At 32.7% G+C, this 27,296-nt stretch overlaps 1 protein-coding gene across 1 annotated transcript; it reads left to right on the forward strand.

The window, feature by feature from the left end:
* Positions 1–5,633: 5,633 nt before the first annotated feature.
* On the forward strand, positions 5,634–26,472 carry LOC124360533 (alpha-ketoglutarate-dependent dioxygenase alkB homolog 6-like). Its single transcript, XM_046814242.1, has 5 exons — positions 5,634–5,757; positions 11,719–11,895; positions 19,574–19,681; positions 23,650–23,748; positions 26,138–26,472. The coding sequence occupies exons 1-5, from the start codon at positions 5,734–5,736 to the stop codon at positions 26,393–26,395; spliced, it is 666 nt and encodes a 221-aa protein (XP_046670198.1). The 5' UTR covers positions 5,634–5,733; the 3' UTR covers positions 26,396–26,472.
* Positions 26,473–27,296: the final 824 nt, after the last annotated feature.

Here is a 27,296-nt window from a genome sequence, read left to right on the forward strand (position 1 = left end):
GTTAAGAGGGGTCTGAATATTCCTTGGTAGATTAAAAGAGCGCATTTAAGTTTAAGAGATGATCTTCTATTGATAATTGGGTACATTTGTGCCAATCTTGTGTTTGCTTGATTTAATTTTGAATTTATGTGCTGTTTATAAGTAAGTTTAGAGTCTAATAAGACACCCAAATATTTAACAGTTCTGTCATTTTCATTCCATGGTATGATGTTATCTTGAATTTCTATATTCCTTAAGGGATTGAATTTTCTTAGCGAAAATATTTTCGCTTCACATTTTAGAGGGTTAAGTGCGATTTTCCAATTAACGAACCAATCCAACAGTAGGTCTGTATCAGTCTGAAGCATGTCAACTGCTGTGTCAATGTCTTGATGTTGGGAAATCAAGGCAGTGTCATCAGCGAAAAGAGCAAGCGTAGAATGAGCTGGAATGGGTAGGTCATGCATGAACATATTAAACAGGATAGGTCCTAAAATTGAGCCTTGTGGCACACCAGCCCGGATCTGTCGAACAGTGGAATGAGTAGAATTTATTTTTACTGAAAAAGTCCGGTTTTCTAAAAATGATTCGATGATGTTTTGCAAGTAATTTGGAAGTCCAGTTTGAAATAGCTTATACAGAAGGCCTTTGTGCCATACTTTGTCAAAGGCCTGAGCAACATCCAGAAACAAAGCAGCAGAGTGTCTTTTATTTTCAAACCCTTGCACTATTGTTTGTGTTAACCTCGCAAGTTGCTGCGTAGTAGAATGTTTTGCCCTAAAACCGAATTGGTGGGGAGGAATACATTGAGCATCTTCAATGAATCTGCATAGTCTCTTCTGTATTAGCTTTTCAAATACTTTTGCCAGAGTGGGTAGTAGGCTGATGGGTCTGTAACTAGAGGGATTTCTAACAGGCTTACCGGGCTTGTGGATAACAATAACTTCAGCATGTTTCCAGGATTTAGGAAAGTAACCAACGTGTAGGCATGCATTAAATAAAGTTTTTAATAGCTGATGGGCTGTTGGCGGGAGTTCCTTTAATATTAAGTTTGTTATCAAGTCATACCCAGGAGCTTTCCTCAACGGTAGGTATTGGATAACATTTCTAATTTCAGATGTTGAGATATACTGAGTGGGAAGCTCAGCAGATAAGATTGTGCTATTTAAAAACCTGTTGACTTCATCTTCAGTTTGCAAATTAACAGTAGGGTTAGGGGAAAAAGCATTTTCAAAATAATTCGCAAAAACCTCACATTTTTCAGAGTCACTCTGGTACGTCTCCTGGCCTTGTTGAAGGGGAGGGATCGTAGAAGGCGTTCTGAGAATTCTTTTGGTTGCCAGCCACATTGAACTATCGCCTGGGTTTATTTCACTCAAATATTTCTGATAGTCATTAATTTTGAAAATATCTAATTCTGATTTTATTTTCCTGATGAGCCTGTTAAGCTGCATGCGATCTTCTGGATGCCTGTGTCTCTGCCACCGTCTCCTAAAAACATGTTTTTCTTTAATTAAATTAAGAATTCTTTGCGGAGGGCGATTAGGACAAAACATGGTTTGTGATTGTTTTGCGACTGCTTTTTTAACCGAATTTTTAATCAGCTCAGTGAATTGTAGTACACAGTTGTCAATATCTTCGAAAGACTGTAAACAATTCGGCAAGATAATATTAGTTTCTAATTCGTTATGAAATACAGCCCAGTCAACTTTACCATTTATTAGTTTCAATGGAGGATTGGTAAAATCGGGTTTAATTGAAAAAGTTACAATTACTGGTAAGTGGTCAGACGTTAACTCGCATAAGGTTTGCTGTACTATCGGTTCATTGAAATTATTAAACAAAACAATATCTAATATGTCAGGTTGCTGGTTTCTCTGCCACGGATAAAATGTTGGTTCTACAGGAGCAGATATATTAATAGTTGTACGCATCAAGTAGTCATTCAATTTATTACCCTTTGGGTTATTAGTGCGACATCCCCATAAAGTGTTTTTACTGTTTAGATCTCCCATTAAAATAGTAGGACTATTATTATAGAGAATCCTATTAAAATCTTCATCAACAAAACGTTTGTTAGGAGGTAAGTATGCTGATACTAATGAAAAGTTGAGTCCATTTTGTAAAAATATTTTTATGGAAACAGCTTCTAAACTTTGTAACTGGGGAGCAAGAAATTCGTGGTGTTTTATGTTTCTTTTGATCAAAATTGCGACACCCCCAGAGGCATGAGGAGCCACTCGGTCCTGTCTGTAAATAGAATAGCCACTTATTTTAAATTTATCATTGGGCAGGAAGTGAGTTTCAGTGACACATGCAACATCTATATTATGTCTTACTAGGAAATCTGTAAAGAGATGTTTTTTGTCTTTCAAGCCATTGGCATTCCAATTGAGAACAATTAAGTTTTTAAAGAGAGTTGGGGCCTGATTGTTAGTCACGGGCATTTTTAAAGAAAGAAGCAATAACCTGCTGAATAACCTTTTTCAACTGGGGTATGAGTATTTTTACTACATTGCTTATTATTTCGTCAAGACCTGAGATGTTACCTGCTTCCAGAGATTGTGGATCCTCTACGGAGTTTGCAGTTGAAGGAATGTACGACGGATGAGCCACCTCAGCATAGCTGGGGGAGTTTCATATTCAACGGAGATCGAGGTGGAGATGATTTTGGTTGAGTTTTCCCTAGGTTCGTTGAGTTTTCGGGTCGTGTCGTTGTAACTTGTGGACGAGATTCTTGGTCGTTCCCTATGGAGGATTTCTTGCGACCGGTCAATTTCTGCTTGATGCCCTGGTAGTATTTACACCTCCTGTAGTTTGAAGTATGTTCCTCGCCGCAGTTAACACACACTGGTTTGGTTTCTTTACTGACCGGGCAGTCTGAATAGAGATGGGATCCCGAGCACCGCACACAGCGAGGGTCCAGTTTGCAGAAATTTTTTGTGTGACCAAAGTCTTGGCATCTCAGACACTGTGGGATGTTTTTTGACTTCCTTTTAATTTCCACTTTAACTATGGCGTGAAACAATTGTTCAAGGTTCATAATATCACGACCACTTTCCGAATTCTCCAGCTCTACAAAACAGAGTGGCATTGGACTTTTGTTTTTGTTGAACAATCTTGATACTTTAATGGTCGGGTAACCCATGTCACATAACTCTTGATTGATTTCTTCGTCAGTTAGAGAGTAGGGAACATTACGAATGATCACTTCAAGGTTTTTGTCCTGGGAAGGTTTAAACGTGAAAAACTTTACTTGATTTGTTTCATAAAAGTTAGTTAGTTTCCTGTAGTCATTTATTTCTGTTAGGTTTATCTTGATCGATTTAGCTTTGATTTCAGTTGTGAAACTTGATATTACATTACACTTAATATCTTTTATTATTTCTTGGTGGTTATTTACGTCACGCAAAAATATTGGTGGGATCTTAGATCGTGATTTATTTTTCTTTATATCATCAGGAGATCCTTGTTCCATTTCATGTCCTTGTTGTGAGGAAGGAAGACAGTAGCTATGATCTGCAACATTGGTATGGGTTGGTTCAAGTATCTTGAATCGGTTTTTTGAATGAATCTCACTCACATCGAGGTAGTACTTCTTAGGAGGTGGAGAAGCATTTGCAGTTTTAGTAATATGTCGCTTTTTTGGATTCACGAAGTCGTTGTTGTTATCGGGAAGAGGAACAGTTAGCATTTCATTCATGTCTAACGTCGAACTTTGTCCGAGCGGGAACAATTCATTAGCCTGGCTGGCTGTCATAGCGGTAGGAGTAGGTTTAAAACATTTTAGGTTAAGCCTTTGTTTACAATATTTGAATTGAACATCAAATTTCTTGTGTGAACGAATCTTGTGAATTAATCAAACAAATACAATCTAAACACGGTAAAAAGTTAAAAACAATAATTAAAAACACTTAAATAAAACTTTTGAACAAACAATTCGAAGAAAATAGCGGACTAGAAAACACTAGGTAAAACTGTTTTGTCAGTCAGCTGAAGATCCCCAATGTTTGTTTGTTTGTTTGAACTTTTGAATATTGAAGTATGAACTATGAAATAAAAAAAACCTATTCTCAGGTTTAAACAGCTGATTAGTTTATGAAACAGGTAGTTGGTTTATATAGCTCTGGATATTTTACATCAATGTATTAGTTTCCTTAATAGTATACATACTATATTAAGATAAGAGAGTTTATATTATACAGAAAAATTCATACAAACAATGTAAGTTAGTTCATTATTCAGAACATTTGCCATTGTTCAGTGATACAAATAAACATGTAACACTAGGTTTCGAGAGCTTTTTGTGTCACTAAACCATTGCAAATATCTGGAAAATTCTGTTTTCTTCACAATCCTACCACCGTCAAACAAAAACTGCTCTTTTTGAATATTTTGGTGCTGCAATATTTTAGAAGTACTATTTTATTATAAGAATATTATGATATTATAAAAGTACCATGTACTAACTGTCTATTTACGATACGATAAGTCGTTTTATTTATAAACAAGAAGCAGAGATGCTACTTATGAGTGATGTCCGAATCCTACGATACGTTGTTTGAAAGTGATGACACCTATAATTCAAATTGTGTGAATAATAATTGTGATAATAACCACCTTTTAACCAGATCGTGACTACAGGGGATATCAATAAGGAAGACAATAAAAATCTATTGCAACGGTGGCAAAAGTAAATCACAGGCAGTTTAATAGAAAGATCAGTCACTTTAAAATTACGAAAATCTTCACTAGGAACGATTCTTATCTAGTAACAACAAACTCCGTAAAATTTTTAAGGTGCACACAGCAGCTGGAATCATAGATCAAGGCCTTAAAACGAAGACCGAGAAAAGACAACCGCATAGAATTTTTATCACAAGATATATCTTATATAAGTAGTTTGGTCACAAACGTGAAAGGTGTACTGTCAATCGACCACTACACTTATAAATGTATTGTTAAAGGAAAATACAATCAACCATATTAACCATTTAATCGTTCAGGTCATTATTTATTCAGGCATTTAACTGAACAAAAGGCCTGACTAAATATATAGACCCTTTTTTATATATCACATGACAAAGAAAAGGGTATATACAGGTGATACAAATGCGTGGAACTAGAATTTTATCTGTCGAGTGGTTAAAAAAATTGAGATTTTGTATACGAGTGTACTATGGTTTTAACTATCTTTTGGTGCGCTATTTAACTTTTTATCACTGATAGGGATAAAATCCTGACGTCCTGAGGAGGATGCAGTAAAAAGTTCTTATGGAAGCCTATGGTAAATTACGCCTCATTTTAAAGGTAATTTTTCTGAGGAAATAGCCACAAGTTTCATTTTGAAAGGACCACCCTAGCAATACTGGTGACTGTTAGAAATGCATACATATATAGACACGAAAGAAAATGTATTGTCACTAACACAAATAACTAGGCCTAATGTTTTGAAGTCAGAAGTAACGAAAGTTAATGATCTTATCGATAAAACATTGATTCTCTACATAGTCAAGTATATAGCAACAGTGTAAAGGATCAAAAATACAAAACAATTATGGATAAAAAACACAGCAGAACAAGTAAGTATGGCAAATAAGCAAGCCTGGAAGATTGCAAATAGGCATAAGAGTAGAAAAAAATTGTAATAAAATTTGTAAACAAACAAATGGCATGAGGTGACTGATAGTGATGTCAAATGTATTTATATATGCTTCGTAAGTTTTAAAATTTGTTATTTTTCAAATCTAGAGAATGAAATTACAGTTACTTGAAAATGTAAGTTCAATAAAATAAACTTGTACTATATCTGTGACATTAACCACTGGAGTTTATAAGCAATGTTTAGACTTAGTCTGTTAAGACATAGCCTTAAAGAATCCTCATATAGTATAGTAAGCAGCCATCACAACTATCATCGATATTCATGATTATCAAAACTGCAGAAACCAAAATGTTGAACGAATTAGTTACAGGTATTTTAAATTAAAGTATAGTTAAACTATTTTTATATCTTAATAAGTAATAATTTAATGGTTAAAAAAAGTTATGTAAGCTATTAGTATTTTTGAAATGTTATACAAAATCATGTTATATTTAGTTACTTTTTCTATTCGTACCAGTAAGATTAAAGGCCGGGGCGGCAAATCACGAATTTGACGTTACCAACGTATTCTGCTTACCCTCCTGAACAAAAAATATATATAGTACTAGGGGGTGCAAATGACAAATAACATGATTTTAGGGGGTATATTGATAAGTGGTTAAGTTTCTAATGTTTTAATGTTCAGTTTGTGTGCTGTGTCTGGATAATCTGTTTACTTGAATATTATCTGCGGCCGGGACTGATAGCATATCTATTATCTGAGTTCTCCGGGGCATGGGTCAGTTCTACACAAGATATCGTGTTCAGTAGATCGGATTGAGTGAGTGCGTTTACAATGATGAATCAACCATCCACTAGTTCAACCAACCCTAGTGAATTGTGTATGTCGGAGTGTTTCGTAGGGCACGTAAAGAGTTTACGTTTTAACCGAAACGAAATTATCTCTTTTTTAATTGAACATGGAATTTTTAAAAATTAGTGTATGTGTTCGTCGTGCGGTCGAGTGGTGTTTTTAATCCGGGAGACTTTGTCGTTTCGTTGTGATAGACCACTTTTTTGTTGCTGCTGCTCAGCTATATCCGCCAACACACTAATGGTAAGTGTTCTCTGTTAATATCCATCTATATATTTGAGTTTTTCATGATTTATTTAGTTTTTTAACTTTACATAATTGCCTTTGCATTACATTTCAATTTATATTTTTGATCAGCCCCTCTAGAATTTTATATTTTACTGATAGGTACTATCTCGAGGGATGTTTTTCTTTTATTGACATCAGCGCGGGGCAGCACCGAAGGCTGATGGCCGGAGGCACTCGTAATTAATTTTTTTCTCGAAATTAAGAAAACATTATTAATTTTGATCAAAATTCTGCTCATTTCTGTATTATTTCTCATTTACGTTTGCAAAGATGGCGGCGCAACCGATGACGTCATCACGAGGTTCAATCATTGGCCACAAAAGGTCACGTGACGCTAGACGTGGATGTAGAACATGGAGATATTACTGAAAAGTTATTTAATTTTTTATTTTCTAGAACTTCGTTATTTCTCATTTCCACCCCATCAAACCTTAGGCTATACTTTTTTGTTCTATAGGACGATTCCAATAAGTTAATGACACAAAACTCGTATTTTTCCGCCCCGGCCGTTAATATGATAATTACCTTTCTATTTTGAAGAATAATGTTAGTCTGACTGCTTATCACTCAAAAACCATGTTTGAATAAATTTGGAACAAAATAATTCTCCAATACATTAAAAAAGAGCTGTCAATTGTAAATAACTATAACAGAATGATTTAGATTCGATAGTTTTGGCATTCCTAATTGACTATTAGGAACTCTGATTTGATTGTAGTGATGGCCTCTTACTATACTGTAGCCTTAGAGGGTGTTGATTACAAGTAATGATGTTTATTAATATACAAATTTAAACCTTTGTTTTGTGGTTATATATTTCATTACTTTCGTGTGAAATGGTCTGCAGTAAAGGTGTTGCCAGTGTGATAGGTATAAATAGGTAGGGATGGATGTAATTGTAGGTGAGAAAATATATAGGCATCAATGATAGGTTCATAAATCCTGAATTAAGTGCTCAGTGGCATCAAAAATCCTTTTCTTTCCCCCTCATTATTGGGATCCACTGGCCAAATTAGTATAGATGCACTTTCAGTTACATTATTACACTCCTGCTATGCTGCCTTTATAGTGCTATAATATAAATATCTAAAATTTGCATAGTTGTTTACAACATAACACTGTGTAGATTAGTTGGACAAAACATGTACCGTATTTTAATTATAGGATATATATATATATATATATACAGATGAATTAAAACTCAATTTATGTTCATTAAACATAACAACAAAAAGTAGATCTAGTAATTAAGAAAGTTCACTATTAGTCATTTGGAAAAAAGATATTTTTGTGGGAAAGTTAAGAGGACAGAGTACAATAAGCGACCTGGTTTAAATCGCTTAGTATTATTATCTAGATAGGCTACTTCATATCGAAAAACAGAACTATTAATTAATATGGTATCAGTGAATTTAACGGCCGGAGTTACCAATCGAATTTCCTATTTTATTAACATATTCTGCTCCTTATCCTGAACAAAATTATGTATGGTTTTTGACCGGTATGAAACTGCTAAAATATAATACCTCTGGTATTATACACTGAGAAATATTTTATTACATTGTGTACTTAAGTTAAAAGCATGGGTGAATTCTGCTCAACCTTCAATGGCAAAGATAGAAATGAACTCAGGACACACCTCTAGGAAACAAAAGCGAACCATTTCCCCAAAATAGGCATTTTGGGGGAGCAGTTTAAAATTTTTAGATGTAAAATTACAGTAGCACTAGTAATTACAATTACGTCAAGTAATAAAAAGGCTAAAACTTACTAACAACCTGTGTTTTTTTTTCATCAGATGTTCAACTGCTGTCCCAGGACAGGTTGACAATGTCCAAGTCTGCTTTAGAAATTTGAAACGACATGCTATATGGATTCACACGGGATTTTTTTAATTTCCGCTACTATTCTGTCCCTAAGGTCATTAATGCACTGGGGTTTTATTTTATAGACACATTTTAATGTGAGCCCAGACAAAGTAGTCAAGTGAAGATGGATCTGGTGATCTTGGTGGCTACTCGATACTTCCTCTTCTGCCTATCCAGCGAGTAGGAAAAATATTGTTTAAATACTCATGGACATGCAGGCCATAGTGTGGAGGTGATCCATCCTGCTGGAACCAAATTTCATTACAGTTGTTGGTTGCTACTTGGATAGCTGGATAAACCTGATTTTTTAACATTTCCTGCATTAAGGTTTTCACCAATAAAAAAATAGGACCCAACAAACTGATCCTCTATAATGCCAAGCCAAACATTTAATTTTTCAGAGTGCGGGGTATGTTGCTCTCTCACCCAATGAGAATTAAGAACAGACCAATAACGAGCATTGTGTTTGTTAACGTTACCGTTTAACATGAAAGTTGCTTCATCTGAGAAAGCAATGTTGTTTAATCTAATTGTATTATTATCAATGTTCCGCATCATTATTTCACTAAATTCTACTCAACGATCAAAATCTTCTTCATTTAGCTCATGAACTAAATGAATTTTGTACGGTTTATAACCACTGTCATGTAAACCTTTACAAACTTATGTATAGCAGATGTATAAACTGAGATATAGCAAATATTTGAAATAAGTTCTTGTTGAGGCATGATAATCTTCTGCAGCAGCCTTTAAAACGTCAAGTGAAAATGCTTCGTTTGTAGCTGGTTCTGGTCAACAGGTTTGGGGTGGTATTTAACGGTACCTGTTTCTTGGAAACTGATTGTTTTTTGAGCTCCTGATTTAGATACATGGTTTCAATTGGGATAAGTGTCATTAAATAAATTCCTTACTTCATCATAAGGTCTCACCCGGTCTCCTTAGTCTTGCATCATGAGGATCATAGTACGGCCTTGTTCACTTTAACACTCCATTTCAATGTAAAGTATCACAAAAACAAGTCTCAACTTTTTTTAATTCCAACTAGAAACTAAACATAATACTGGACTTCCTCAAAATTGATAAGATAAGGTAGGCCTGCCCTGCAGCAGGCAACAACTCTAAAACAGGTTTGAGTTTGTAAGGAAAGTGCTTGTCTATTGAAATTATTTACCTTCTAAATTTATTTAATCAATTTTAATAAGCTGCCATTTTGTACTGGGTTGAGATAGAAAGCTCTAGTTTCCACTGTTCTTCTTCTTTTAAAAAGACCTTTCAAATAAGGTATCATTTAATGTGGTTTTACATTTGAAAATTTTTAGCCGCCCCCCCCCCCCAAAAATCCCAAAGTTGTAAAAAATTCACTTACATTTCCTAGAAAGGAGTTTCGAGTTCCATCCCTCCATCTTTATCCATCAAAAACTAAACACAGTGTATCCATACTTTTAACTCACACTGTATAATCAAATGCATTACTCTATTAGTTCTTGCTTTGCTCTTGTTAGCGTTTTCTGGCCCATGTTACATACTGTTTGTGTGAATTATAGTAAAGTGGTGTTTACCATGAAATTAAATAAATATGTTACCACAGAACAATTACGTAAAAAATACCAAGTCTTACTAATAGAAATAACAATTTTTATAATGCCATTTATGAATCTTATTGTATAGTATGTAAGATTCTGTGTATATTAATGAATTTACTTCATGGTTTTCATGTTACTAATATGCATTCATGAGATGGTAGCGTGATGCCATAGTAAACTTTGGGATCCATTAGATAAAAGAAAATTTAAGACCTATAAAATATAGATGTTTTCAGCTGGCATTTGAACAAGGGTGGTCCAGAAAGTAAGAGACATTTGTTCAAACACACTTAAAGGAGGCTTCATTTAGATATCCTATATAGACACATTTACATTTATCTGACATATTCCTCCACTAGCCATTTAGAAAGTTTCATTGTTGTGCATTGAAAAAACATATATGTATTGGTTAGTGTTGGCCTCCTTTAGACAATAACCCACACTGACAATTCAGAAGGGCTTGTCAAAGTCTTCTGAGGATCAAGCAGTTTCTGATTAAATGACACTCGCACTTACTGTACTTGTTATCTTGTGATATATTTTAGCTCTCTCAAGCATTCTTGATCAGACATTATAATTTATTTGTATTTTGTATTTTACTGACAATCTTCAGGGATGTTTTCGTTCATCGCCATAAGCACAAAGCAGGATTGGGTGCTGCTGCAGCCCACGTTGATGCTTTAAACATTACTACTGTAGTGTCAGTCTGTTCAACTATTACTTTCAATTACTATACACATATTTTTTTCAGGCTTTTCAAAACATAATTGCTGTAGCATGTTCTAAATGTGTGCCTCCATTTAATCAGAAGGTACCATTAAAAATTAGCATTTATGGTTTCATCTCAAGGGATGAATTAAAACATTGGTGGTTCCAGAAAAAAGTAACCACAAACTGTGCATTACACTTTCAAGGACAGTGAGTTTGCGTGATTCTATTGTACGGATTGGAGTTCATTTTTTAAGTGTGATATCCAAATTTCATTACCGTCACTATACTGTTTAATATATCATCACCAGCACTAACATCTTAGAAAGAAAACTCAGTGCAGCTGAGTACCACTTCCATACTTTTCCTTTATTTATTTGGACCGTACACTGAAACATAATTGAAACACACAGAATTTCAGCAGATTTCACATCTTTACCATAAAAAAGAATAATTGATAGAATTTTAGTCAACAGTATTTTGTATTAACACATACATAGTAAATATTAATAAAACCAAATACTAGCAACAATAATACAGTATGCATCTTAAACAATTAAGGAGACTGTAAGTAATATATTAACAGAAGAATGTTTATACAGAAGTAAAGACATATTAATATATTTCTTTAACATATATTAATATGACATAATTTAAAATCTGTAGTTTTTTAAACAAATTATTAGATATTATATGTTGTAAAAAATTTTGTTATTATTATGATATTGATAGAAACAAATTTAATTACCTATTACAATTGTTCTAAATTTGTTTTAAGCTTTAGTAGTGAGCTATAAGTAGACTATATTCTTTAATAATACGTCTTCTTTTAAGGCTCCACCTTCAGTATATTATATACCAAACTTTATCACAGAGTGTGAAGAAGCCATAATTATTGAAAAAGTGAACACAGCTCCAAAACCAAAATGGACTCAGCTATCAAACAGAAGACTTCAAAATTGGGGAGGAATACCTCATCCAAAAGGAATGATACCAGAACCTTTACCTGAGGTATTTTTATTTGAATTACTGTAATATTTGTATCTACTTAGTCTTATTATTAGAATTGTTTTTAAAGTGATTTTCAATAAAATAAAAGGTAATTGATACTATAAATGTATGTTAAATGTATAAATTGTTGATAAGTCTACTTTACTGTGTATGATGACTGTAGAAGTGGGTGGGGGTTACTTGATAAACCATATTTCATAGGAAATATAGATAATATATAGATGAGGGAATATCGCTTCCCTTACTATATAAAAGACACTTTTTCTTTACCACTAACAAACCATTCTCAAGGACAGCCAGCCATTTGGTTATGAAATCTGACTTGGCTACGCAATCGATAGTTCTATAATTGATATAAATATAAAACCGATTCCACTAAACCAGCTGGCATTGTGGTGAAGTTTGTACGTCGTATAAACAAAGAAGCCTTAATGCAGAAGTCATAAACATGACTTTTCTACTCGCCATATGGGGATGGCAATGGACAGGCTGGTCTTCATAAATGAATCCCTGACTTGCACCAGAAGAATCTATTTCATCAAGGCGAGAGAATTAAAGAAGAACAAAGGATTCAAGTTTTTGTGACAACAAGGATGAAACATTTTCATGTGTAAGTGTGAAGAGAACGACGCCATTGCAATCACCTGCCAAGCAGGTCTTGACAAACATCAGTGAGTTCAACTGTGCCCTTTTCTGGTTTTAATTCTCTTTTGTGTTTTTACCTTTTGATTGGGAAAATAGAATTAATTTTATTAGTTTTTTTTTCATTCTGGTGAAATATTTTCTTCTCTTAAGACTGTCTTAATTTTAAATGTTGATATTTTACTGTTATTACAACGGCAATAACATATTATAAATATTACTAAATGTTAATAAAAACACTACTTTTTTCCTAATTGTTTATTTTTTGGACGAGGCCTTTCGAAACCAAAGGTTTCATCTTCAGGCAACTCCACAAATAAATATTTACACATTGTTTGTTATAATTAATATTAAAATAACATATGGTGTAAAAATGTAAATACAAAACTTTTGGAAATATTTCAGCCAGTATGAAAAATTAGATTTGACTAGAGTTTCTTCTCAATTTATTCAAAAATTAAACTCTAGTCAAATCTAATTTTTCATACTGGCTGAAATATTTCCAAAATTTTTGTATTTACATTTTTACACCATATGTTATTTTAATATTAATTGTAACAAACAATGTGTAAATATTTATTTGTGGAGTTGCCTGAAGATGAAACCTTTGGTTTCGAAAGGCCTTGTCCAAAAAATAAACAATTAGGAAAAAAGTAGTGTTTTTATTAACATTTAGTAATATTTAAAGAATTTTCCAATTGCTCCAAGAGTCTACAACATATTATAAGTCGAGATATTTTTCTATACAATACTATGTATATGAATATGTTATATTCTTCCATATTTATTTTATGTTTTTATCACTCATTGTAATTGAAAATCATCGTTCAAACAACATTTTAGAAAGTGGTAGTGTATAGATTACATGAATCAAGTGTATCTAATTTTCTCAATGAATTAGAACAATACCTGGACCGTTATTGCAGTAAAAGACTAAATTCAAGTTTTTTTATAATTGGAGACATTAATAATATTGATATTTTAAAGGATGATTTGAATACTGATAATTATAAAATTGTATTGTCAAGTTATGGGTTTGAATCTGATATAAATTAACCCACAAGAACAGTCCGTTGTGCAGACAACTTGGACGTTGTTTCAAGCACTTCGTTAGACCACATCTATATAAGAATATTAGGTAAGAGCAAATTGTGTGTCGTGGGGAGCGTGGTGGAAGCGGGTACAACCGACCACAGTCTGTGTGTGGTGCGCGTGCAGGAGCAGGCCAGGCCTGTCGAGACCGCGTCCACTGCCATTGAATCTGCTGCGTCATGTCGCATTGACTATCAGCTGTTGCATGGCCGCCTTAAAAAAGAGGATTGCACAGCTGTTTACAAGTCTCTTGCTTATGACATTTTAGTAAACATTTTTAATTTGTATGTCGAACAATGTTATAACTAAACAACACACATAAATAAAGGAATGAAAAAGATCAAAACCGTGGTTAACAGACAAACTAATTAAAAGGATCAAAATTAACAAATAATGATTAAAATAGTTGAACGGAATCCAAACAATGAATCACAAGAAATAATTTTTTACGGTACAAAAATATCCTGCAGTTTAATGTAAATCAAACAAAACAAAATTATTACAGAGAATTGTTCAAAATTTTCAAAGATGACAGTAAAGTGACGTGGAAAGTTGTAAATGAAGTTACCGGTCAAGCGGCTAAAGGGAGAAAAACATATGCACTGGAAATAAATAATGTTATAGAACGAGATCCTTTCATTATAGCTAATGAGTTTAATTCATATTTTTTGGAAGTTGTTAGAGATTTGATTTCTTTAGAAGAAAACTATGTTGATACCTTTCCTCATGTTGATACCTTACACATTGTACATGTTTTAAAGGAAAAAATAGTTATCGTCCATGTTCTTTACCTGTTTCAGTGTATGAGCTGGAAAAGATTGTAAATTCATTGAAAAATAATTAATTTCCTGAAATTGGTAGTTTAAGTTCTAACCTAATTAAAAATTTATTTCCAAAGATTTCAAATGTTCTTTTATTTTTTATAAATTTAAGTTTAACAAGTGGCATTTTTCCAAATCAATTGAAGGAAGCAGTTGTGGTTCCTTTTTATAAAAACGTCCCTAGCACCAAGTGCAACAACCATAGGCCTGTAACCCTTCTCTCAAACTTTTCCAAAGTATTTTAAAATGTAAAAAGCAGACTGATTCAATATTTTTCAAAAACTGAGTTTTTAAGTAAAACTCAATTTGGGTTCAGAAATGGGTTTAGTACAGAATCTGCGTTGTTGCATTTTATGAGCAAGGTAAAGCACAGGATGAGTAATAATAAAAAAGTAAGTGGGATATTTTTGGGTATAAAGAAAGCCTTTGATACTGTAAATCATGAAATATTATTAAATAAAATGTATAATTGTGGAATTAGAGGTGTCGTGTATGACTGGTTTTGCAGCTATAAAAAATCGAGAAGGGATAGAGTTAGAATAAATGGACTTTTGAGTAATTTTGGGGAAATTGAGTACGGAGTCCCACAGGGATTGGTTTTCGGGCACAACTTTGTTTTTGATTTACATAAATGATCTTTGTAATGCTAATTTCAAAGGTTATGTCACGTCATTTGCTGATAACACTGTCTTATGTTATATTGAAAATAATTGTGTTGATGTAGAGCAGTATATCAATTTCGATCTGACATTATTGAGGTGGTGGTTCCAAGTTAATGAAATGGTGCTTGGTCCAGAGAAAACAAACTATATACATTTTTGTCTTAGGGGAGAAGAAACAACTCAAAATCCGTTAGTGTACAGATGTTTAAACTGCTTGGAGGCTCCAACATTTTGTGCTAATTTTTGTTTCAAAATTAAGGGGGTTGATACTATAAAGTATTTGGGAATCGTATTAGATAGGGAACTAAATTGGAAAACACATATAGCAATTTTAAAGAGAAAATTGATGAATCAGCTTTATATTTATAATTCTTTTTGACAATTATGCTCATCAGATTTACTTCACACAGTTTACTTTTCTTTAATTCATAGTAGGCTTGATTATGCTCTCTCATGCTCCGACAGAACTTATATAGCTAATTTAGGAACATTAATAACAATACAACAGATTTTTAAAGATTAATGACCAAAGCTAATTTGGGGAACATTCTTATCCCTTAACTTTGAACATATTACCCCTTCGATATGTGTAGATTTACAAAGTAATAACATTGTTTTATGGTAAAAGTGGAAATGCTTTGAAAAATGTAAATAAAATAGAAATGAGATTAAGAAATGTAAATAACTTTTGTGTACCAAAACCTCAACAAATACATTTTACAAAATTCTTTTCTTTTATAACTCTGAGGTCATATAATAAATATATTTTCTAAAAGAATTAGAGTATGGTTGATTGGACAAGATGATATTAAGTATATGTTTAAGATGATAATTTAGTGTATGGGTAGTCTAGTCTGCTATGTTATAATAATATTTAAATAGACATGTTAGAGCATTATAAAATAATTGTGTATATTATTTAATATCATATGTTCAAACCTAATATTTTAATTGTAAATCATGCATAAATCCTTGTATTTAACCCTCCAGCTGGTATGAAACGAGTATTCGTCGCCAAAGGCCCGTCCAATTTGGCAACGACGAATATTCGTCGCTAAAGTAGACATGTACAGTTATTGAAATTTTAGGCAATTAAAGTCATATAAACGATTTTATTTTATATATTCTGGAACAGCATTAACTATAATACCGATTTACTGTTATAATTTCGATTATTGTCTTCTTTGTTTACCGTAAAACATCGTTCTCTATGACAGCTGACGTGAACGTAGTACGGGTCGACCACATTGTTGTGAAACTGTAAACAAGTGCCGGGTTTTGTGTTTGAGGTTACGAATCCAATTGTATTTGTGGAAATTGTATTTTATAGTGTTTTAGTGTTATTATTGTTTTTTTAGCTTTCTTAGGTTATAGTTTTAGTATGAGTGAAAACTTTAGAGACCGATAAATCTAATGTCGCTGAGTGAAAAATGAAACTTTGTATATATCGTACATGTGTAAATAAGGTAAGATTAACCCTTTGGGTGCCAAGGGCCGATATTATCGGCTCACTATATTTAACCAAAGCGTGCCGAGAGCCGATGTTTTCGGCCCATTACGTTTAACCGAAGTGTGCCGCGGGCCGATATTTTCGGCTTTGCGATTATATTATTTTTTTAAATCATATAGTAAGCGAATCTTCATAACAGATACATCAAACGAAAGGGGAAGAGTTACTTACTTAACAAATTGATATATAATTTGTTATATTATAAGTTCCAGGACAGTATGTGTCAAGTGCACCCGGAGTTGCCACCTTGACTGTCTCCCCCGCCACGAGTGTAAATAGACTGAACGTTTATGTAACAATGTATATATTTTATATAGAGACATTTCTTTACATAGTTTTTTATAGACTTAGTAACATTTTTCAATAGGCCTATGCTATAGACTATAGGCACTAAAAAATAGTGAGTGATTGAAGATTGGACTTTTTCTGCCTTTCAATAACTGAGGGTAAGTAAAAGCAAATAATATAAAAAAATAGGCTATTTGTCATGATTTTATTTTTTGTGAACATGCGTTAGGGTCCTAACCAATGTTTTTCAACCATCTCAATGCTAGTTTAATAAATATAGTTTTGTTTAGAAAAGTCCTTACAATAACATGCCCTTACATTACATTGTCAATATTTTAGCATTTTAGTCCAAATGTAAAGTTTTATTAAAAATCTTATAAAACTTTTATTTCTCAATATTTCTTTCTGAAATTTTCTATATTGGTTCATAATTATACATACTAATGTAAAATGTATCATATGTTTACATAAATAGTAAAATAATATAAGTTTTTTAATTAAAAAAATAAAAAATTAAAAAAACATTTTATTATTATTATTTTTTTTTAGTTTACTTATTTATATTTTTGGATATTATCATAAAACTTTGTTATTAAATAACAGTATATTTCATAACCTACAAAACAAAACAAAAATTGTCCATTTATCAGTATTAGGATAGGAGTTATACAATTTTTAGTCTAACATAACTAAATAGCTTTTTTGTGCTTGGCACACTTGGCTGTTATAGGCCATTTTCCACTGGCACTCAGGAAACACCCACAGCTCACATGCATGGCATTACTCAAAACGAATCTTGAAATTTGCTTGGCATCCAAAGGGTTAAAATTTATTATTTTATTTTATTTTTGTTTTATCTGTCATACTTTGAATAAGCTATACATTTACAGTTTTGATGTAAAGCTTATTGCTCAGCAGTTACACAACGGAATATTTACAAAAATAATGTCCAAAAAATGTTTTCTTACATTTTGTAAAAAAGAACAAAAATATGTTTCCATGGAAACAATAAGATATTGTTATTATAATGCTCTCCATATGGTTGTGAATACATTGACATAATTATAATAGTTTATATTTTGACTAACAGTTATGAAATGTGATACATTATAAGAAATGTCTGCGAGGCTGTTAAAATAGAGCCGCCAGTACAGAGTGACACCATTGCCAGTTCTAGGGTTAATACAGCAAAATAATTGTACTAAATTTAAACTTTCAAACATGATAGTACATTGAAACCGCACATCCCCGTTCACACATCCAAAGTAGACAACTAGGAAGCGAGCACCCATGGTGGCGAACGGGATGGTGGATCAGAAGTAAACCTAGAAGGAAAAAAAACACTGTGAATAGCGTGCTCAGATTCATTTACTAATTAGATATTCACCACCAACACAGAGAAAAGAAAAAATAACATCTTTGACCAAGACAAGAACCTTTCTGTCGAAATAACAATATAGGCCTGACAGATTAAAAAAAGAACTCATTACTACAGTTAACCCAAAATTTGTCATGTGTCTCAGGTGCACCTGGATAAATAAAAAATTAGGAGCAGCCATAATTTATAACAATAACTGCCAATCCCACCCGGTATTGTTCAGTTAAGGCCGGACTCCTAATGAAAACCAAGAAATAAAACTAAATGGCATTTAAGCTAAACTTAAAAACTAAATAACAAAATATAAACTATAATAACTGGCAACAATACCAGAATAAATAAATAAAACAAATAACAGGGTATCACAGTTGTTTGACTAGGTATATTCAGCTCATCATGGAGGCCAGTTTTCTAACAGAGCAGAAAAACCCTGGAATCTGATGTCTGCGACCACCCATGATGAAAAGGCAACAGGAGGCAAAATTTCCTCTCCTGGACCTCGTCATTGAGAAACGTAGAGCTTACACAAACATGTTATTGGGAAAATTAAAAAGGAAATAACAAAATAAATTAGAAAAACAACATTTTATTACAAGTACTTCCACTAACAAGCAAGAATATCAGAAATTCCGTTCCATTCTGAAAAGGATGTGCAGAGTGCTCTGAAACAGTAGAGTCAGTGCCTTCTGCAGCCACAACGAACAACACTTACATATACTATATAAAGACACATACATGAGCCAGGGAGATAACTGGGCTCAAGTCTTTGAACCGGCTCAACATTATTTACTACATAAGCTACAATAACTAATTTTTATTATTTAATTTTGGCTTGTTTCCGCCATTTTTATTTTTTACTTTTTTTGTGTACAATATCCCCAACACAGGCACAGCCTCATGGGGTACCTACATTTTCCCTTTTAGTGTAAAAGAAAGAAAAACCTAAAAGGATTGAACCTATTTCTATATTTATTACTCTAAGGCACACATGCCAATTGGAAGTAAAATAAGAATACAATTTTTTGTTTATTTGTGGTTATTGTAAATAAGTTATGTCATAGTGTTATTTATTTTTAGGCACTGGCATTAATTTTGGTTGTAATATTCAATTTGTTGTATTTGGCAAATAAATGATTTATAATTATTATTTATTATCATGATTCATCTACTTAAATACAAAATGAATACATACTTCCATCCTGCATATGACTCCTTTCTTTGTATATGTTAATGCTGCTGTATCTCACTTGTTGCTTATTTTGTTTTATATTTCTTTCTATTTTAGTGGCTTCAAGAGTATGTAAATCGAGTCAGTCAATTGGAGGTGTTTGAGAGTGTTACTAAACCTAACCACGTTCTGATCAATGAATATCTTCCTGGTCAGGGAATTATGGTAAATAGCTTTGTTCTATTATAGAGAAAATTTACAAATGTAAGTATTGTAAGACTGTAAGATACCTAAAACTGTATCAAATTACTCCATTCCCAGATTGACTGCCATTGGTACCTGTAGTCAGCTGCTGCATACATTCAGTTTTGTACCTGACACTTTATCAGAATACACTTTTACAAGATAGATTGAAAAAGAAAAGAAACCAATCATACCGGAAAACTGCATAGTATACACAGTAAAAATTGAATCCTGGCGTTGTCATTACACAGAATGCAAGTTATGAGCACGAGAAGCCAAGAGCACAACAGCACTGGCAAAAGTGGAACACTAACAAGAAAGTCAATGTCAGCATTTTCTGTAGTATCTAAAACAATGAAACAGGAATGTGATATTTGGGAGAGGGGAGTTGAGTAATTTGACACTTTTGCTTTAGCACTTTTTCATATTTTCTTTATATACTTTATTCTCATATTTAGTGGTCATTTTGTACCTGTACATTTATTTAGTGGTGAAGATGTAAGCTGCTGCATACTTTTACTTTTGTGCATGACTCTGGATCAGGTTATACAATTCTTAGATTAATGCAGTTGATACTGGAAGTAGTTGCTGCTGCCTATATTCATTATTGCAATCGTACCACCATGAAAAATAAAATAGTTAAATATTTTTCTAAGTACCAATATTTAAGGTAAATAGGATCTAAATTGTTAAAAATCTATAAATTTGATTTTGAGAATGAAATTCTGACTTACATGCCCTGTAAACAATCAGTATTTTCATAAGTCTTATTTTATCAAATAAAGGGTAATACAATTCCAAATATTGGGAATACTGTTGATATAATCATCAAACGAGGCCGTACTTCGAACTCAACTCAACATATAAAAATTGTCCAATTTTTCTACAGAATAACAATTCCATATTACCTGTATATCAAAATTTAAGGGAAAATTATGGTCAATTTAACCATTCTACTGAGCAAACAATTCACACTATAGTGAAAAATTTTGATTGATGAGAATTTGATGGCTGTGAATGGTAATGTGACCAAAGATCCACAGTTTAAAATTGTTCTAAGACTTTGGCTTTGACTTGTGGTTCCCTTTGGCGCATTTTGCTTAAAGATTTCACTTATACTCGTATAAAATTCAGTTAACGCAAGAACTGAAATCCAGATATCATAAACAGTGAAGAATTTATGCAGATTGGGTGCTAGAACAGCAGGAAGATGATGCTGAGATTTAAAAGAAAGTGTAAGTGTAAGCCTTGTCTGATGAGGCACATTTCAATCTCTCTGGTTATGTCAATAAACAGAATTGCTGCTTAAGGGGAGATGACTATCCTCATGTCATATTAACTGTCGATTGTGGGCGATCTACATGATAACCGAGTAATTTTGGAATTACATTGAAGATATTGATGTAAAAAATGGTAATAGATGCTTTAATGTTTATCTAAATTTTGCTGGTTTTGGTCGCCAAAGGTTTTGTGAGACTGAGTTCAGAGGAGATTTTTTTGTTCCCATAGTCCGGATTCACTGTTGTTTTGGCCAAGCTTGTATTTATCTAGAGGTGTTGAAAATATGCTGAATTTATTGTTTAGAAGCAATCTAGGCTGATGATCACTGGTGCCAGAATGATACTTGCCAGGTCGTTTTTCAAAGGCTCTCTGTTACCATTCAGCCTTGTAATTGAAGAAAATGATTTGGACACGCTCCGAAAGAGGATTCACTGACCGACCTGCCTCCCTTGAGTTCATCCTAATATCCTCATGGCCCTTGGATAAGATGAAGTGTTTGAATTGCCTAAGATAACAGATCTGAAGATATAACACTACATTTTAAAGATTGGAATCTACTCTCTTCATCAGGTTTAAAAAACATAATATATAGGGTTAAGCAGCCACAAATCAATATATGATGATAAACTCGCCAAAATCAAGAATATTGGCAGCAAAAATATTCAAACATGTACCTAAGGTTCATAGCTGTGTGGAAAATCACAAACCATGTACACATTACAGGTGCACTACACATAAAATGCTCTCCTCGCCATACAAGGTGAGAGATGTCTAGAATGCAGAGAGTAATTTGACTAGTTCTATTGACAATGGTTTAAAGACTCCTCAATTGTTGCAGATTAGAATCAGCTGATTGTTTTATGGAGAAAACTATGTACAGCCATTACAAGTTGCACACAACTACTGTCTTCCTTTGAAATAGTATAAGTGTTTGTGCTAGGAATATATCTATAACTCTCTCCTAATTTATTGTAATGGCAGAAACATATTTTAATGCAGTTTGGTTTCATCTTACTGTAATGGATTGAAATGAATGAATATATTATATTAGTTTTTATACCAAAATAAAAAATTATAATCAATTTTAAAAATAGAGTAAATTAAATAAAGTTGATTTTTCTTAATACACAGTAGTATGAGGAATTAAGATTTCTAAATAAAAATCCACCAAGTAGTAGATAGGTGAGCCATTTCCATGGCACCAACCAACGTTATAAAAACTAATCCCATATAAGGTAATCTCATGTCTGATTGGTTCATGGAGTCATGAGGAGGTGGGGGAGAAGAATGGTGCTTCAGTAAACAGCAATCAGTTCTTTCCAAGCTACGAGCGAGACTAGACATCCGTCCGTGTAGCTATTCAGTGATACAATATAAAGTGCGGCTAAGTGTTATTGATATTTCTTTATATGTTAATATAAAAATTGATTTAATATAGAGATTAACTGATATTATCTAATTAATGTTTTGTTTATTTTATGTCGGTACTTAACCCTTTCCGGGCCAGGCGGCAATATATTACCGCCATAGATCGCGTCTGAAAAGCACCAGGCGGCAATATATAGTCTCCTTGATATTCGTCGTTTTCTTAAATAAATACAATGTCAAATGATTAAAGTTTTATGTTTTTTTTTATTCCCTGGTATATTTGTAGATAATTAATATGAATATAATTTTTATTTTGGAGGTCTATGCATTTTTATTTCATAATTGTCACGTGACATTATCAGCTGACTCGATCTATTGTTGTTAATTCTTTATGCTTTAGTGTAATTGTATTGTATGCTGGATTCTTCTTCATTATTTTATTTTGTGGTTATAAATATTAGTAGTGTTGGTTGTTACGTGCTTAGCTATTGTGTGTAGTAGGTACAATGACTGACAATTTGCGATCTCAAGGGAGTGAAATTGTAAGTAGCATATTTGTAAATAGAAAGTGTAAATAAATTTCAAATCAAATAAAATTGTGTAAATATTTCTTGGTAAATAGTGTTTTTTAACTGTATTGAAACTGTTTATGGATCCTACAATCATCTGTTTACCGGTACATCCATAATGTGAATATTTATTTTAAGTTTTTTGCAATGTAAGAGTCAGTTGTTTTAACACTTATAAAATGTTGCGAAGTACAATAATTATGCTAATTTATACAAAATGTGTCATAAAAAATTTATTTATGAGAGAAATAACACAAAATTTTGTATGGTTGTTCCTTTCTAAATGTACAATATAATAAAATAGCTTCCCACACTAAAATTATTTTTCCTTTTTTAGTTATTAAAAAAACAATATATATATTTTATGTAATCTATTAAAACATTATTTTTTAAAATTTTAAATTACTTAAAACTACATTTATATATTATTTTGTTGATAGTATATATCTATACGAGTAATTTGGTGCAACTTTTAGGTCATTCTCAAATTTTTATGAAAAATTATAAATTTTAATCTAAGAGACTACAAAATCGCCAATTTTTGCCTGGCACTTTTTTACTAGTCACAAGGGGATATGAGATGTGAAAAAATTTTGCAACATCTCATATTTGGTCCTGGCTCTGAAAGGGTTAACTATTAATAGAAGGCTCCTAGATTTTAAGTTCTAGGAACACAAATTAATTAATGAACACAATTAATTTGTTTAGTAATGTAAAATTATCTATTTAAAGGCACATTTTGATGGTCCTTTGTTCTACCCAACTGTGGCAACCATAAGCTGTGGGTCTCACACTCTGCTGAACTTCATGAAACCTCCTGAAGAAAACTTAGTAAGCATGATATTTGCTAAGCCAATATTTTAGAAAACGAGAGGGAAAACAACTGATATAAAAATGTGTCCCATAACAAAGATTATAAGATTGTGTGATAACAAATACAGTGAATAATTTTTTATTTCAAAAGGTTATCAACTTATATCAAATTTGATTTAAAAGTACTGTCCTTGGCTGGAAATGCACTTATTCTAACGTTTAAGCCACGGCTGAAAACATTTCTGGAAGGTTTCTTTCGAAAGAGCCTTTAGTTGCTCAGCCCGTGGCCCTCTCAATGTCAAATGTTTTCCTTTAAGCACAGTTTTAATATTTGGAAAGAGCCAGAAGTCGTATGGTGCTAAATTGGGTGAGTATGGTGGATGTGGACATACAGGAACACTTTTTCAACCAAAAACTTGTGAGTGAGAAGCGAGATGTGACACGGTGCATTGTCATGATGAAGAAGAAAGCCATTCACCCATTTTTCTGGTTTCTTTGTTCGTATGTCATTTCAAAACCATTGCAGTATGCCCTTATAAAATTCAGAGTTCACAGTTGTTCTCCTTGGAACGAAACTGATCACACTATGCCCTCACTATTGAAAAAAAACAATGAGCATGATCTTGATGTTCGAATTTGACTATGTCAGCCTTTTTAGGACAAGGCGATACACTGATTTTCCATTGAGAACTGTGCATTTTGGACTTTTGGGTTATATCCATAGACCCAACTTTTATCTCCAGTTACAATTTTGGCCATGAACTTTGGATCTACTTGAAGATGCTCTTTCAACTCTGTGCAGACCTACATACAATTTTCCTTCTGTTCTTAACTCAAAAGTGTAAGAACAAATTTTGCACTCACTCGTTTCATTTGCAAATTATTCGTTAAAATGGTTTGAACGGAACCATACAAGATGTTAAGATCTTCCGATAGCTCTCAAATAGTCGTTCACCTGTGTGAAGAAACCATTGTTTCTACTTTTTGCACATTGTCTGTTTTTGAGGTTAATGGACGTCCTGAACGCACAATGGACGTCCTTGTCTTCAACCAACTCATTTCCACTTTTAAATAGGTCATACCACTTGTATACAGTCTTTATGGTTATAAAAATTATCGCCATATACAGATTTTAACATTTCGTGAGCTTCTTAGTTATTATTTTGCAACTTAAAACTTAATGTTAATGGATTGTTCGAAATCTATGATGCGTGATAGACATGATAAACTTAACCTCACTCTAGCCGCTCTGGTAGTCAACTGACCAACTCCAGCGTGTTGAAACTAAGCGCTGAATGTCTCAACTGATCACGTTACTAGGCAAATTACATCATATGGATGTAGCACACAATTATTAAGTGAAGAAATATTATTTTATTCGTTATCAGTATTACATCTAATATTATTTGATTTTCCAACCGCAATATATTTGTGAATACATGGACAGAAAGTTTTTAAATCCTTCTAAGCACAAAGTAACTACCACAACTGCTATGGTTTTCTACCACCTAGCCAACAGCAAAGTCTAATAATACTAAATTTCAGGTTGATCTGGTGAGTGGTTTCTGATATAAAAATAATATTCTTAGGAACGGATTAAGATTGATTTATCTTTGACCTAATTTAAGGTGTTACTGTGGTACCTAACCATTCAACATACCCTGCAGACTCATATAAGGAGTATATTTTACTTCATCACTGGGAAATTTCTTTTCATTAAGATGCTTCTTCAGTTTGGATAAGTCTAGTGAGTAAAAGTGGTGTTCCAACAATTTTAAGAAAGCTTGATGAATAATAGCTATATGACCCTTGCACATGGATGGGGGGTCATTGTTACAATGAAACAACAAACCTTTCCTCTTTTATCTTGGTTCTTTCTTTTATCTTTCAAGAACTGCAAATATTAGATTAGGGTAGAAAAAAATTTCCTTAGTATTAAAAAATTGTAATTAATAAATACATAAATTGATGCCTTAAACTCGCTAGTTGACTAGAAAAGAAATCTTGTGAGTCTAGTTTTGAGATTGTAGTTTATTCCAGTGACAGCCTTTGGGAATTTAACCCACGTCATCCAGTGGAGGATAAATGTTAAGCTTAGGGGGATATAAAGATCTAAGTAGGCTACATATTGTAATGTTGTGATAATTCAACAAGTATTTCTTTCAAAGATAAATTACATATAACATTCTCTGTTGTCGCATTCAAATTTTATCAAAAATAAAACTTAGGTCCAAAATTGCTAGCATCACCCACCATTTTGCTAGTTATACATTAATAAGTGTTATTAATTAATTAGTAGTAGTGATAAAATTAAATTGCATTATTGTATTAAAAGAACATACATGTGTTTGCTCTCTTTGCAAAGAATATTCTGCAATATAATGACTGACTGATGTATTCTTACTAGGTACAGTCTAAAGAGAAATCCTTTTCCCTCTTACTTGAGCCTAGGAGCCTCCTACTGCTACAAGACTCCATGTATCATGATTATCAACATTCCATTGAAGAGGTTCTTCAAGATGTCATAACAGATTCCATTGTCAATTTAAGTGAAACTAGTCAAAACAATGCCATAGGTAATGTTTTAGACCGCACTACACGGATATCTCTTACAATAAGGCATGTGCCGAAAACAACAAAATTAAAAATTAAGCTTTGTCGATGAAAGTGCTTTTAATAAGACTGTTTGTTTTTATACTATTACACTGTAAATAAATTCAAAGTGCTTTTATTATTATGTAAGAGTCTGTTCAAACTATATTGTTGGGTCTGTGTCACGAGTTGTTCTCCCCTCTACCACCGCCCACCCAGCCTTGCTGTAGCATCAGTAAAGTTGTCAGAATTAAAAATAGAAAGAAATAAGTACATAAACTGTAATTAGAGGAACATCAAACACTATTGTAATAGGATTGTACAAGAAGTTTTTGCCTACTTTGTTAGATTATATATATACATACCAGACCCCATTAATACTAATAATATTTTATACCACATTCTAAGGATGAAATAAGACATCTTATCGATGAGAACACATGTCTGCAAATTTGTGCTCAGGAGTAGAGCATGACATTAAACCATTAGTATAGTTTGAATTAGTTTATTGATTTTACCTGTAAACTGCTGGCATCACACTATGTATTACTCTACACTCTTAATTTACGTGATAATTTTCAAATGTTTTGCATCTAAAATTCCAAAAAGTGACAATTTGGTAATTTTCACAATACTTCTTAGATTGAAGGCAAAAAGAAAAAATATGGGTATATGTAAATTCTTAAAAAAAACAATAAAAAATTAATCTGTATTATGTATGATTTTTCAAAATCCTTTACACTACTTATGTATAAATATATGTAAATCAGGCTATTGCCGGTTATACAAATTTAATGATTGTTGAAAGACATTTGACAAGTCTTTGGCCTTCTGATCTTATGTTAGTTTGGTTATTAAACACATATCTGACACAAATGGTTAGATACAAAATAAATGAATGGTAAAAAGTAAGACCTCTGTGGTGTAGTGGTAGCACGCTCACCTACGTGGAAGAACTTGGCTCAAGTCCCAGT

This window comes from Homalodisca vitripennis, chromosome 4, assembly GCF_021130785.1.
Source record: "Homalodisca vitripennis isolate AUS2020 chromosome 4, UT_GWSS_2.1, whole genome shotgun sequence".
In the NCBI taxonomy this organism is placed as follows: domain Eukaryota; kingdom Metazoa; phylum Arthropoda; class Insecta; order Hemiptera; family Cicadellidae; genus Homalodisca; species Homalodisca vitripennis.